General features: G+C 32.4%; 3 protein-coding genes and 1 pseudogene across 3 annotated transcripts; all 4 read left to right on the top strand.

Annotated features, from left to right (window-relative positions):
* On the top strand, window positions 278-2,408 carry LOC104713254 (GDSL esterase/lipase EXL3-like). The gene is made up of 5 exons (XM_010430338.1): window positions 278-701; window positions 1,059-1,189; window positions 1,282-1,512; window positions 1,729-1,984; window positions 2,092-2,408. The coding sequence occupies exons 1-5, from the start codon at window positions 422-424 to the stop codon at window positions 2,283-2,285; spliced, it is 1,092 nt and encodes a 363-aa protein (XP_010428640.1). The 5' UTR covers window positions 278-421; the 3' UTR covers window positions 2,286-2,408.
* Window positions 2,727-4,504, top strand: LOC104713255 (GDSL esterase/lipase EXL4-like). The gene is made up of 5 exons (XM_010430339.2): window positions 2,727-3,054; window positions 3,151-3,281; window positions 3,382-3,618; window positions 3,719-3,962; window positions 4,147-4,504. Exons 1-5 carry the CDS (start codon window positions 2,802-2,804, stop codon window positions 4,308-4,310), a joined length of 1,029 nt encoding a protein of 342 aa, XP_010428641.1. The 5' UTR covers window positions 2,727-2,801; the 3' UTR covers window positions 4,311-4,504.
* Window positions 5,348-7,366, top strand: LOC104713257 (GDSL esterase/lipase EXL6-like). The gene is made up of 5 exons (XM_010430341.1): window positions 5,348-5,622; window positions 5,731-5,864; window positions 5,985-6,215; window positions 6,339-6,600; window positions 7,060-7,366. The coding sequence occupies exons 1-5, from the start codon at window positions 5,382-5,384 to the stop codon at window positions 7,221-7,223; spliced, it is 1,032 nt and encodes a 343-aa protein (XP_010428643.1). The 5' UTR covers window positions 5,348-5,381; the 3' UTR covers window positions 7,224-7,366.
* LOC104713258 lies at window positions 8,367-11,641 on the top strand (annotated as a pseudogene).

Consider the following 12,641-nt stretch of genomic DNA (forward strand, 5'->3'; position numbering starts at 1 on the left):
AAAAAAAAAAAAAAAAAAAAAGAGAGAGTCTACACTATCTCAGTTTTCTCAAGGATTATTATCAAAAAGTGCATTTTTTTTAACTCCTCCCTTCCAATTGTAAGAAGAAAAACCTAATCTATATCTCAAAATGTTTCAAGCAATTAATTCGATCTTGTCTACGGTCCACAATATCTCCACGACGTAATATGCATTGCGCATATATATAAATATATTACATTACAAATATATATAAATAGTATATATATCGACATGTGTCTGTCTATAAATATATAAATAAGTGTGATAGGATAGAAGAAAAGTTGATTAAGAGCATCCTCTGTTTCTCCTTGTTATGTTGTAAAACTTGGAACTTGGAAGCAAACGCATTGTTATAAAAAGAAAACTTTATTCATATTTCTACATTACATTATATAGCAACATGAAAGACAATACAAGCTGGTCTTGTTGTTCTTGGTCTTCGTGGAAACTATGTTTGTTGTCTGTTCTCATTCTCACTGACACGATTGCCGCCGTGAAGCTGCCACCAAACCTGATTATTCCGGCCGTAATAGCTTTCGGAGACTCCATCGTCGACACCGGAATGAACAACTATGTCAAAACCATAGTGAAGTGCGACTTTCAACCTTACGGTATCAATTTCCAAGGTGGAGTTGCAACAGGGAGGTTCTGTGACGGACGAGTCCCCGTCGATTTGATAGGTCCATTCTCTTTACTCTTATTTCTTAACTTCAGTGCGTAAAGCTAATAGTCAATGTAAAATTAGATTTTCACGCATTTATATATAAAGGAGTAACGACCATTAATTACTAGGACACAAGTAATGACTACGGCAAAATAAATTTGAGCAATCATTTGTTTCCTTTTCCCTTATAGAACTAGTAGTAGTTGAAAATAAGTCTCGTAACATTGTCTCAATAATTATACATAGCAAAATTTATTAGGTTTTTTCCTATAGTCAAATAATTATTAAGAAACATATCAATAAAACCCCAAAAAAAAAGGTTTTAAAATAACGTAAAAATTTTTTATGTTTCATGCTCTGTTATTATATACAGCCGAAGAACTGGGGATAAAATCAACTGTACCAGCATACTTCGATTCGAAGCTAAACTCCAAAGATCTTTTAACCGGTGTATCATTTGCGTCAGGAGGTTCTGGTTATGATCCTATAACACCTAAACTCGTGGTAAGACTATGTAACCTATCGATCATGGTATTTTGTATCATTTCATTTAACAATTATCTTAACTTGTTGGTTTCATTTGTTGATGGTATTAGACAGTAATATCATTAGAAGAGCAATTAACTTATTTCGAGGAGTACATAGAGAAAGTGAAGAATATAGTTGGGGAAGAAAGAAAAGACTTCATAATAGCCAACAGCTTATTCTTGGTGGTCGCAGGCAGCGACGACATAGCCAATACATACTACACTCTTCGTGCAAGACCTCACTACGACGTCGATTCCTATACTACTCTTATGTCTGACTCTGCCTCAGATTTCGTGACAGTAAGCTTCTCTCAAATCTTTGAATAAAGCCTAATACTACTTTTAATATAGTCTTTCTACATTACTATAAAGTAATATATATATATATAGATAAGTAAGAAAAAAACATTTTAAATATAGATGGCTATCTACCAAAATTATATTTATATAAAAATGAGTCAGAGAAATAAATGAAATTCTAGAAACATAATGATTATTATGGAATGAAATTGACAGAAACTATATGGATATGGAGTGAGAAGACTGGCTGTATTTAGTGCACCACCAATTGGGTGTGTACCATCACAGAGAACCTTAGGAGGAGGTATTTTGAGAGATTGTGCTGACACTTACAACCAAGCAGCAAAGCTTTTCAACTCAAAGCTTTCCCCAAAACTGGATATGTTGCATAAAACTCTACCGGGTATCAAACCGATGTACGTTAATATCTATGATCCTCTTTTGGACATCATCCAGAATCCTGCAAAATACGGTAATACTTCAAAACATTTTATTCATTTAATTTTCATGCATGGCCTAGTCGCTGTACTTGAATATAAATAGGTAATATCTTTGAACGATTTGGGTTAATTATTGTAGGGTTTAAAGTGGCTAATAAAGGATGCTGTGGAACAGGAGTCATAGAAGTTTCTGTGTTGTGCAATAAAATCACATCTTCTGTATGTCCCGACGTGTCTAATCATGTGTTTTGGGACAGTTATCATCCTACAGAGCATACTTACAAAGTGTTAGTCTCATTGTTGATTAACAAATTTATTGATCAGCTCGTCTGAATTTAAAACTATTTTCATGGCGTAATTAATGATTGATTGTATTTTATCATATCTTGTTTGTATCATTTGAAAATTGTATTCGATCTAAATATAATAAATATCCATTGCTGTTTTACTTCACAATTTATCATTCTAAGAATTAGATCCTCTTCCAATACATATAGGGAGGAATAAGAGTCTACATGAGGAAAACATCTGACTGTATACATCATTAATTTTAATATAATTAAAGAGTAAATATATTTACAAATAATTCTTTTTTGTGTCTGGTATTTATGTCATCAGATATATGAAATTATTATCTTCCTAATACATGCTGTGACATTCATCCAGTGTGTTCTCACCACTTTCATGCATTTTTGGCTTCCTTAGACAACAAGGACTAGACGTCTAAAAAGACTTAGAAAACAAATTGTATATGTACTACTGACATGAGCTTAGAATGTGAATTCTCTATATGTAAAAACATATATAAGAGAATCTAAAACACTGTCGTAGAAAAAGAAAAAGAAAAATATGGACTTAAAATTAGCTACGTGTAGAAAAAAAGCATTAGCGTTAGTATTATTTTCCATTTATTTCCTATCAACGGATGCTAGAGGATCATTTCCTGCGCTTTTGGCTTTTGGAGATTCAATACTCGATACCGGTAACAACAATTTCCTACTGACTTTTATGAAAGGAAATATCTGGCCATATGGGAAGAGTTGGACCATGAGAATCCCCACAGGAAGATTTGGAAATGGAAGAGTTTTCTCCGATATTATTGGTAAAATATCACAGTCTAATAAAAATGCTATGGTAATCATATGGTATGAATAATATCATTTTGATATAGTAAATTTATCATTAATTGTTATTACAGCTGAAGGATTGGGGATCAAAAAAGTATTACCAGCTTATCGTAAGTTGTTTGTTCCTCCAAGCGAGCTTAAAACCGGTGTTTGTTTCGCATCAGGTGGTGCAGGAGTCGACCCTGTTACATCCAGACTGATGGTGAAAAAAAAGAAATAATGAACTATTATGTCTGTTAAAAAAATGTTATATATCTTAATCAACTAAATATATATAATTTTGGATGGTGGCTTTTGGTCAGAGAGTTTTGAAGCCAAAGGATCAAGTAAACGATTTCAAAGGGTACATAAGGAAGCTAAAGGCCACGGCAGGTTCTTCAAGAGCAAAGGAAATAGTTTCAAACGCAGTGATTCTTGTTTCTCAAGGAAATAATGATATTGGAATCTCATATTTTACGACTCGATCTGCTATTATGCGAGGAATGACTGCCGGTAGATACACCACTAAACTAGCTGGTTGGAATAAACAGTTTATGAAAGTACGAAAATTATATAATGAATTTTTCTTACCAAGCATATCTATCTACATATATATTGATACTAATACGTAGTAATTGGTTTTATGTGTATGTATTGAAGGATTTATATGATCAAGGAGCGAGGAAATTTGCGGTGATGGGAGTGATACCATTGGGATGCTTGCCTATGACGAGAATCGGGATTTGTAACTTCTTTGCGAATAAACTTGCTGAAGATTACAACGGGAAATTGAGGAGGGGGGTTAAAACTTGGGGAGGAGAATCAGGTTTTCGCGGTGCAAAATTTGTCTATGTTGACATGTACAACACTCTTATGGATGTTATCAAAAATTATAGAAGATATGGTAAGTATACATATTCCCTTGTTTTTTTTATTTTCACTATTGTTTGGATGATAGGCATATAACAACGCAATTAGTATAGCTTCTTTAATTTTACATAAATATATGTCACGATTAAGTAATGTTCCTAGCTCGTTCGTAAAAAGTAAAAATTCGTATAGTGATTAAGTTCTTTTATGATTTGCAGGATTTACTAATGAGAAGAAAGGGTGTTGTTGTATGATTTCGTCAATAATACCATGCCCCAACCCAGATAAATACGTCTTCTATGACTTTGTTCATCCCTCCGAGAAATCCTACAAAATTATTTCTAAAAAGCTTGTCGCGGATATCAAGAGGGGTCTTGCCTGATTCCTTTTGCAATACTTTTTTAAAATCTTAATAACAGCCATCGTTAATAATATATATATATGAGAAGACAAAGATCATAGATGGGCGATCTTTCAGTTTTTTTACATAAACCAATGTATAATCCAGTTTAAAGAAACAAATGTATTATGTATTGTTTATTTTATAAAATCCCAGAACAACAAAGACGTTTTGCTTACAAATGTATATTGAATAACTTTTTTCTTTTCTTTTTACGACACATATTCAAGAACGTATCTAATAACAATTCCCTAACAAATTTAGTTGACATTAGACCAAAGTAAGAAAATGACAAAATAAACACTTTTGGACGTTACGGATTTGAAAATCCAGAAAAAAATGAAGAATAAGTCCATGTCACACCTGTTGAATGTAGAGAATAAAGGCTTCGGTCTGTGAGCTTATTTCCCGAGTTGGTCCGTTACGTGAAACACTAACAAAGAGAATTGATTTGGATGATTATAGCTAAAAGTTAAAACTGTACGGGTTTAATTTTCAATTCCTCTATTAAAAGTTGTAGTGCTGTAAAATTAAAGTCTAAACAATTCCTCTGTACAGAATTAATTTTCATTTATATGATTAAACCTTAAACCGTGGAATTAAATCTTTTAGAACTAAAAGAACACGAAAGACTAAATAAGAAAACAACAAACTTGACAATTTCGGACTAAAGTAATTGATGTTGCTCTTTACTAATGTTACTTCCAAATAGGCTTCTCTGATATATATGATCGTATACAAAAAACATGGTCTACAAAAGTTTGAAATATTAACGATGTCTCATGGCAACAACTAACTAAACTTGCCCACATATAAAGACCAGAAACGGACTAAAACATAATTCATTAGATTATATATATGGAATTATTATAGTATTAAAATATCCTAACATTCATTTGGTGTGTACTGTGTACTGTACTCTCATGCATTTGGCCTTCCTACGACAAAAAGGATGTAGACGTCTAAAAATAAGTAGAACAAATCATTTGATTTCTGTATAAAACACATGATACATTAAAAACTGTCCGGAAGAAGTTTGAACTTATTTTCGATATGTTTAGGGAAAAAATATTTGTGTTAGCATTATTTTCTATTTTATTTCTCTCATCGGCGGCTGACAAAAATACATCATTTACTGCGCTTTTTGCTTTTGGTGATTCAGTATTAGATACCGGCAACAATAATTTTCTTCTTACTTTGCTCAAGGGAAATTACTGGCCTTATGGTTGGAATTTTGACTACAAAATTCCAACGGGAAGATTCGGTAATGGAAGAGTTTTCACCGATATAGTTGGTATAACATCATACGTTTAACAACGTTTCTTTAAAAAAATTTGTTGTTAAGTTATATCATGTAGTAGGAATACTAATGATCTCATGTGGTGTAAGTCTTCTATTGTAGCTGAAGGTTTGGGGATCAAAAGACTTGTACCAGCTTATAGCAAGATTCGTCGCATTGGTTCTGATGACCTCAAAACCGGCGTTTGTTTTGCATCTGGTGGTTCAGGAATCGACGATCTTACATCAAGAACACTGGTGAAAAAGATGAATTTATTTGTGTTATTTCGATAAAAAAAACACTATTATATAACTCAACCAATGTTACGTAATAATTATTTTCATTTCTTTTTGGATGGCCGTGGGTGTTTTGGTCAGCGAGTTTTATCGGCAGGCGACCAAGTACAAGATTTTAAAAAGTATTTGAAGAAACTAAAAAAAATAGTGAAACGTAAGAAAAAAGTAAAAGAAATAGTTTCAAACGCAGTGTTTCTTATTTCTGAAGGAAACAACGATCTTGGATACTTTGTCGCTCCCGCTCTCTTACGATTACAGTCCCCAAACACATACACCAGTAGAATGGTTGGTTGGACCAGAAAGTTTCTAAAAGTAAGACAGTAAATAAAATAAAAAACTAATCAAGGTTTAGTATATATGTAATATATAGTAGTATATGAAATATATGCAACTGTTCACACTCTTTTGGTTTATGCATGTAATCTATATGTGAAGGATTTATATGATCTTGGGGCGAGAAAATTCGCGGTGTTGGGAGTGATGCCAGTGGGGTGTTTGCCTCTGCATCGAGCTGTATTCGGTGGGGTATTCGGATGGTGTAATTTCTTCTTGAATAAAGTTACAGAAGACTTCAACAGCAAGTTGCAGAAAGGTCTTATAAGTTACGCAGTAGAATATGATTTTAAAGATGCAAAATTTGTTTACGTCGACATGTACGGTAAACTTATGGATCTTGTCAACCATCCTAAGGCCTATGGTACGTATATACACACCCCATAAATATATGCATGACGTAACCAAGTGATGACAATATCATATACCATGCATATGCACAACACCCATTCATAGTTATTGTATTGTTTTGACTCAAATTTTTCTAGCCGCATCATGCATTTGTTTCTTTTATTCATTTGCAAATCATAACTAATATAGTAATATTTCCCTTTTATTTTCTGTTTACATATATTATTGATGTAGATTAGAATGAAAGGTGAAATTCTTTTTCTAATATATTCTGAATTTCATTATAGTAACTCTCACATATAGGATAAGTTACTATATATAAAGAATTTTTATATTGTATGCAGTTTTTGTTTGTTTGTTTTTTTTTTCTCGTTTTGTATTTATATCCAAATCATAACTCTAAAATGTACATGGTGATCAAGATCATGTTGTATCTATAACAATCTATGTGTGTATATATATATACTTGCAGGGTTTTTAGAAGTGAGAAAAGCGTGTTGTTGTATGCCGAATGCAATAATACCATGCTTCAACCCAGATAAACACGTCTTCTATGACTTCGCTCACCCTTCACAGAAAGCCTACGAAGTCATATCTAAACCACTTGTCTATCAGATAGCGAAAGGCCTTGCCTAATTCCTCATTTCTTACAATGTTTTATTTTAATCTTAGTTGTCACCATATCGTTATATATATGTAATGGTCAGTATCATATTTGATTTTCTTACCGTAAAGAGAATGTATAATGTATTGTTCATTTTATATAATCCAACAACAAACGAGAGTTAGTTTTCAAATATAAATCAAGCAAATAAATCCCAAAGAAGGCTAACACAACTGTAAGCTTGTGGATTTGATAGTGTTTGGATAAAAAAAAGAACAAAAATAATTGACACTTTCAGGCTAAGGTGAAATAAACAAAGTCGGCCTCATGGGAACAAGAAAATTATTGTATAAGCACACCCATATATATTTCCAATTCTTCACTCGTGAGCATTTTCTGAAAATTATGCAGACTTTGAATGCAAAAGAGGTCGTTGAGACTTAGGCACTATAGCCTATAGGGACCATATATGTATAGGAAGAAGAAAAGAAGATAATAATAACGATTTTTACATTTAAAATAACATTTCATAAACAAAAATAAAATCTCATGAAAAAAAACATTAATATTTGTTTACTTATAAGAACATGCATGTAAATTTCAGCAAAAAACGGGAATTTTCTTAGTTCATTAAATTAAATTGAGTTCTTAAGTTAATTGCGGATGGATATTATTTTTACTTATACAGTGATCGGAATTATATATCCCTCAACAAACTAGGGAATGGTATACATACAAAAGGTGGTGGGATTAATATTGGTGCATGTTTTGTTAATCTTGTATAGTCATGGATAATAAACCTCCCTATAAATCTGCAGCTTTGTTTCTTCTTCTTTCACACGGATTGCATTGTTTATGTATACCATTTTATTTCGTTGTCTGAATATACCACTTAAACTATACATCCTGTATATTTTATTGTTAAAAAAAAAAAAAAAAATTCTTGTTTATCATCAATCAAATAAGTTCACTTAAAATATTATTCACGTAACAATTTGTTCCAAAAAAAAAAACAGAATTGAATTGAACAATCCATTTATCTGTTGATATATTCATAAATCATAACACACACTTTTTATCTCCTAATTTCCCATTCATTGCCGGTCACGTATGTGAATCACGTGGTTTACATCTTCCCTTTCAGTATCTTAAAGTCTCTTTAGTCTGTCTCTATATATAACAGCAAATATCCCTTCCAACGTATTTGTCAACGTACTTAAGAGATCTACACTAATAATGGGGAGGTTTCATAAACTTCCTCTCATAGGTTTAGTTCTGTTTCTCGGTCTGACCGGCTCACTTACCGCCGCCAGTGAGTATACCTGCTCTAGTACCGATATACACTTTACTCGTGCCAATTTCCCTAAAGGTTTCATTTTTGGTACCGCAACTGCGGCTTTTCAGGTAACATACATTTTTGAATTTAGACTCTAGATAGATACGATCTTTTAGATGATAAAATAAAGTGATTTTTTGGAAACGTTGACTTCGTTATGAAACTTCTAAAAAAGTTAGTGATTTATGTGGTAAGGTTGAAGGAGCTGTAAATGAAGGTTGTAGAGGTCCAAGCATGTGGGACGTATACACAAAGAAATTCCCACGTCTCTTTCACTCTAACTTCCTCTTTTCAAAATTTCACTTTGACTAATGAAAATAATTATTTGTCAATATTAGTCATCTTTTTTTTTTCTTTTTAAATTTATATTTTCAGATAGATGTAATTATCACAATGCCGACGTTGCTGTCGATTTCTACCATCGTTACAAGGTATTAGTTATGTCGTCTAATTACCCCTAGTCTGAAAATATGTCTGTGAAGCTCTCTCGAACTTATGTTAACTTAAAAATTATATTTAATAGGAAGATATCAAGTTGATGAAAAGTCTGAACACTGATGGCTTTAGATTTTCCATTGCATGGCCTAGAATTTTTCCCCGTAAGTTAAAACTCAACAAATTATGGTTTAGTGTTGATTATAATACAAGGAAGCAAATAACAACAACATCCAATTTTTTAAAAATATTAACAGATGGTAGGATGGGGAAAGGAATAAGCAAAGCAGGTGTGCAGTATTACCACGACCTGATCGATGAGCTTCTACAAAATGGTAAATTTTTCTCTCTCCGATAAACTAATATTCTAAATTTGACAAACTCTATATTACATTTACATCAAAGATATTACTAATGTTAACTCTAAATCAATTTCCAAAATTCAGATATAACACCATTAGTTACCGTTTTTCACTGGGACACTCCTCAAGATTTAGAAGATGAATACGGTGGTTTCCTAAGCGACCGCATCATGTAAGATTTTACTAATATTAACAACTTACGATGATTTTTTTTTTTTTTTTTGTCTACAACTCAAAACACGATGAACCTTTTATTTATATATATAAACGCAGAGAGGATTTTACGGAATATGCAAACTTCACATTCCAAGAGTACGGACACAAAGTGAAGCATTGGATCACATTTAACGAGCCATGGGTGTTCAGTCGATCTGGCTACGACATTGGGAAAAAAGCACCGGGACGATGTTCAAGTACATCAAAGAACATGGAGAGTTGTGTCATGATGGACAGTCCGGATACGAAGCTTATATCGTCAGTCATAACATGCTCTTAGCACATGCCGATGCCGTTGAGGCCTTTAGGAAATGCGATAAGGTTTCCATATAAACATTAACTAACTAGCATCACTAAAGTTACTGTGAATATTTTACGTAATTTGATGAACTAAGTATTTACAAACATTTACTTCTATTTGTTTATAGTGTAACGGTGGTAAAATTGGGATTGCTCATAGTCCAGCTTGGTTTGAGGCACATGAGCTCTCGGACGAAGAGCATGGACCTCCTGTAACCGGCCTGATCGACTTCATATTGGGATGGTAACAAAATTTACTAATTTTTTAAAAAACAGATATATAGTATGAAAAAATAAAATATGTGACAAATACTATTCTGACTCCGCAGGCATTTGCATCCGACCACATATGGAGATTATCCACAATCAATGAAGGATCATGTTGGACATCGACTGCCAGAATTCACAGAGGCACAGAAGGAGAAGTTGAAAAATTCAGCTGATTTTGTAGGAATAAATTACTACAGTTCGGTATTTGCAATGCACGACGAAGAGCCAGATCCTTCGCAACCAAGTTGGCAGAGTGATTCCCTAGTGGACTGGGAACGTAAGTCTCATTTGACTTAATTTTGAAATAAATTTAGACTATTTTCATTAATTCTCACTTGATTAATTTTATCCAACTTTTGTTCGACTTTTTTCAGCAAGGTATGTGGATAAACTCAATGCTTATACTGCCACGGTATATATGATGATTATTTTAGTTTTAGTAACTTACGATGTAACTAAAATGAAAATATTAAAATTGATTATATATTTTGTTTTTTTCTTTTTATAAGCCTGATGTTGCGAAAGTGGAAGTCTACGCAAAAGGTTTGAGGAGCCTACTGAAATATATTAAGGATAAATACGGAAATCCTGAAATCATGATCACCGAGAATGGTTAGATAGAAACGTTTTTTACCTAAATTAAATCTCAAAACGTTTCCCTAATTTTTGTATATATACATATATTGAGTTGTATGTGTTTGATTTAAGGATATGGAGAGGATCTAGGCGAGCAAGACACAAGTCTTGTACTGGCGCTCTCAGATGAACACAGAAGATACTATATACAGAGGCATCTCTTGAGCTTGCACGAATCAATTTGGTCAGTAAAACAAATCATGCATGTTTTTTGAGTTTTACCTTTACCAAAAAAGACTGTTTTATTTTCAGGATGCATGATAGTGTGTTTTTCTCCACTTTGTTTTTGCAGCGATGATAAAGTAAATGTTACGGGGTATTTTCATTGGTCATTGATGGACAATTTCGAATGGCAAGAAGGATACAACTCGAGATTTGGGCTATACTATACTGATTACAAAAATAATTTGACACGCCACGAAAAATTATCAGCCCAGTGGTACTCGAATTTCCTCCATGATGGATTGAAAGGGTTCGAAGATGAACACAATGGACTGAAAGGGTTCGAAGATGAGCCCAATGAACTGAAAGGGTTCGAAGATGAGCACAATGAACTGAAAGGGTTAGAAGATGAGCACAATGGACTAAAAGAGTTCGAAGATGAGCACAATGGATTGAAAGGGTTCGAAGATGAGCATGATGAGTTGTAGAGTTTACTCTGCAAATAGACAACGAAAATTATATTCACAAACTCTTTGTTTACAGTTAATACATTTACATATTCAAGCAAAAGATAAGTCGATATATAAACAGGTAAAGTTTGGAATTGGATACTCTCATAAGTTGTAAGTTTTGATATACGTACTCAAAATGTTTTTTAATTCCTGTTTTTCTCATAAGTTGTATAAGCTTGCAAGAAGAAATTCTTATCGAAGAGCATGCTCACCTCCGGATTAGTTAGACTTCAGATATGGGCCTTGGAACTTTATGAATAATTCAGATATGGGCCTTGGAACTTTATGAATAGACTCACTCAGTTATCTTTAAAAGATATATCAGCTACCAAACTTTAATTTTGGTAGATGAGAAACGGAGAAATCATCATCCTCCATTCGTTCACGGATTAGCCATTAAGAAATTAGTATTCTATATGTTGAGCGTGCATCTTCTAGAATGAATCATGACACTTGTAAGAAGTAAGAAAGCCACTGTCAAAAAAAAAAAAGTAAGAAAGCCATGGATTATATTATACCTTAAACCCAACCCGGCCCACAAACAACTTTCTCTTCATACAGTATTTTTTAACTATGATCCGCGGTACACCACGGAGCAAAATTATTTATAACTAAAATATTTAAATTATAAGTTGTATTTATCGGTTAAATATGTTATAATTATATAATAATTGTTAAATAAACTATATAATATTATAATATAATTTATTTTTTACATAATATTTATTTAATTAATTTAATTAGATATGTTTATTCTTTGATACCGACAGTGTTAACAAAATAATGAAATGATGTTTTACCTGTGTTACACCAAATTAATGATATTTTTTAATTTATATAAATATCGATAAAACCCGTCCCGCTATATAACCCCGTCCCGAGATATTTTAATTCACACTATATCATTTTTATTTTTAATATTTATTGTGTATCTACGGTATAATATTTATCATATTTAACTTTTTAAAAAGTTTTAAATATTTTTCATATTTAACCTTTTAAAAATCTTTAAAATAAAGAACCGAAATAAACCAAATAAAAGTTTTTAAAGTTTGAATGCCTGATAAATTAAGTTTTCTACTCATTTGTATTCAGAATTGTATTCAGAATCATTTTGGCTTCTTTTATAGTATAACTCTAAACCATTGCCCAATTTTCTTAGACGATGTGGGATATTGTACCCGTATTTTTATTCATCTATTGAGTAATATATGTCTGTTT

The sequence above is a fragment of the Camelina sativa genome, chromosome 9 (assembly GCF_000633955.1).
Source record: "Camelina sativa cultivar DH55 chromosome 9, Cs, whole genome shotgun sequence".
Taxonomy (NCBI): Eukaryota; Viridiplantae; Streptophyta; class Magnoliopsida; order Brassicales; family Brassicaceae; genus Camelina; species Camelina sativa.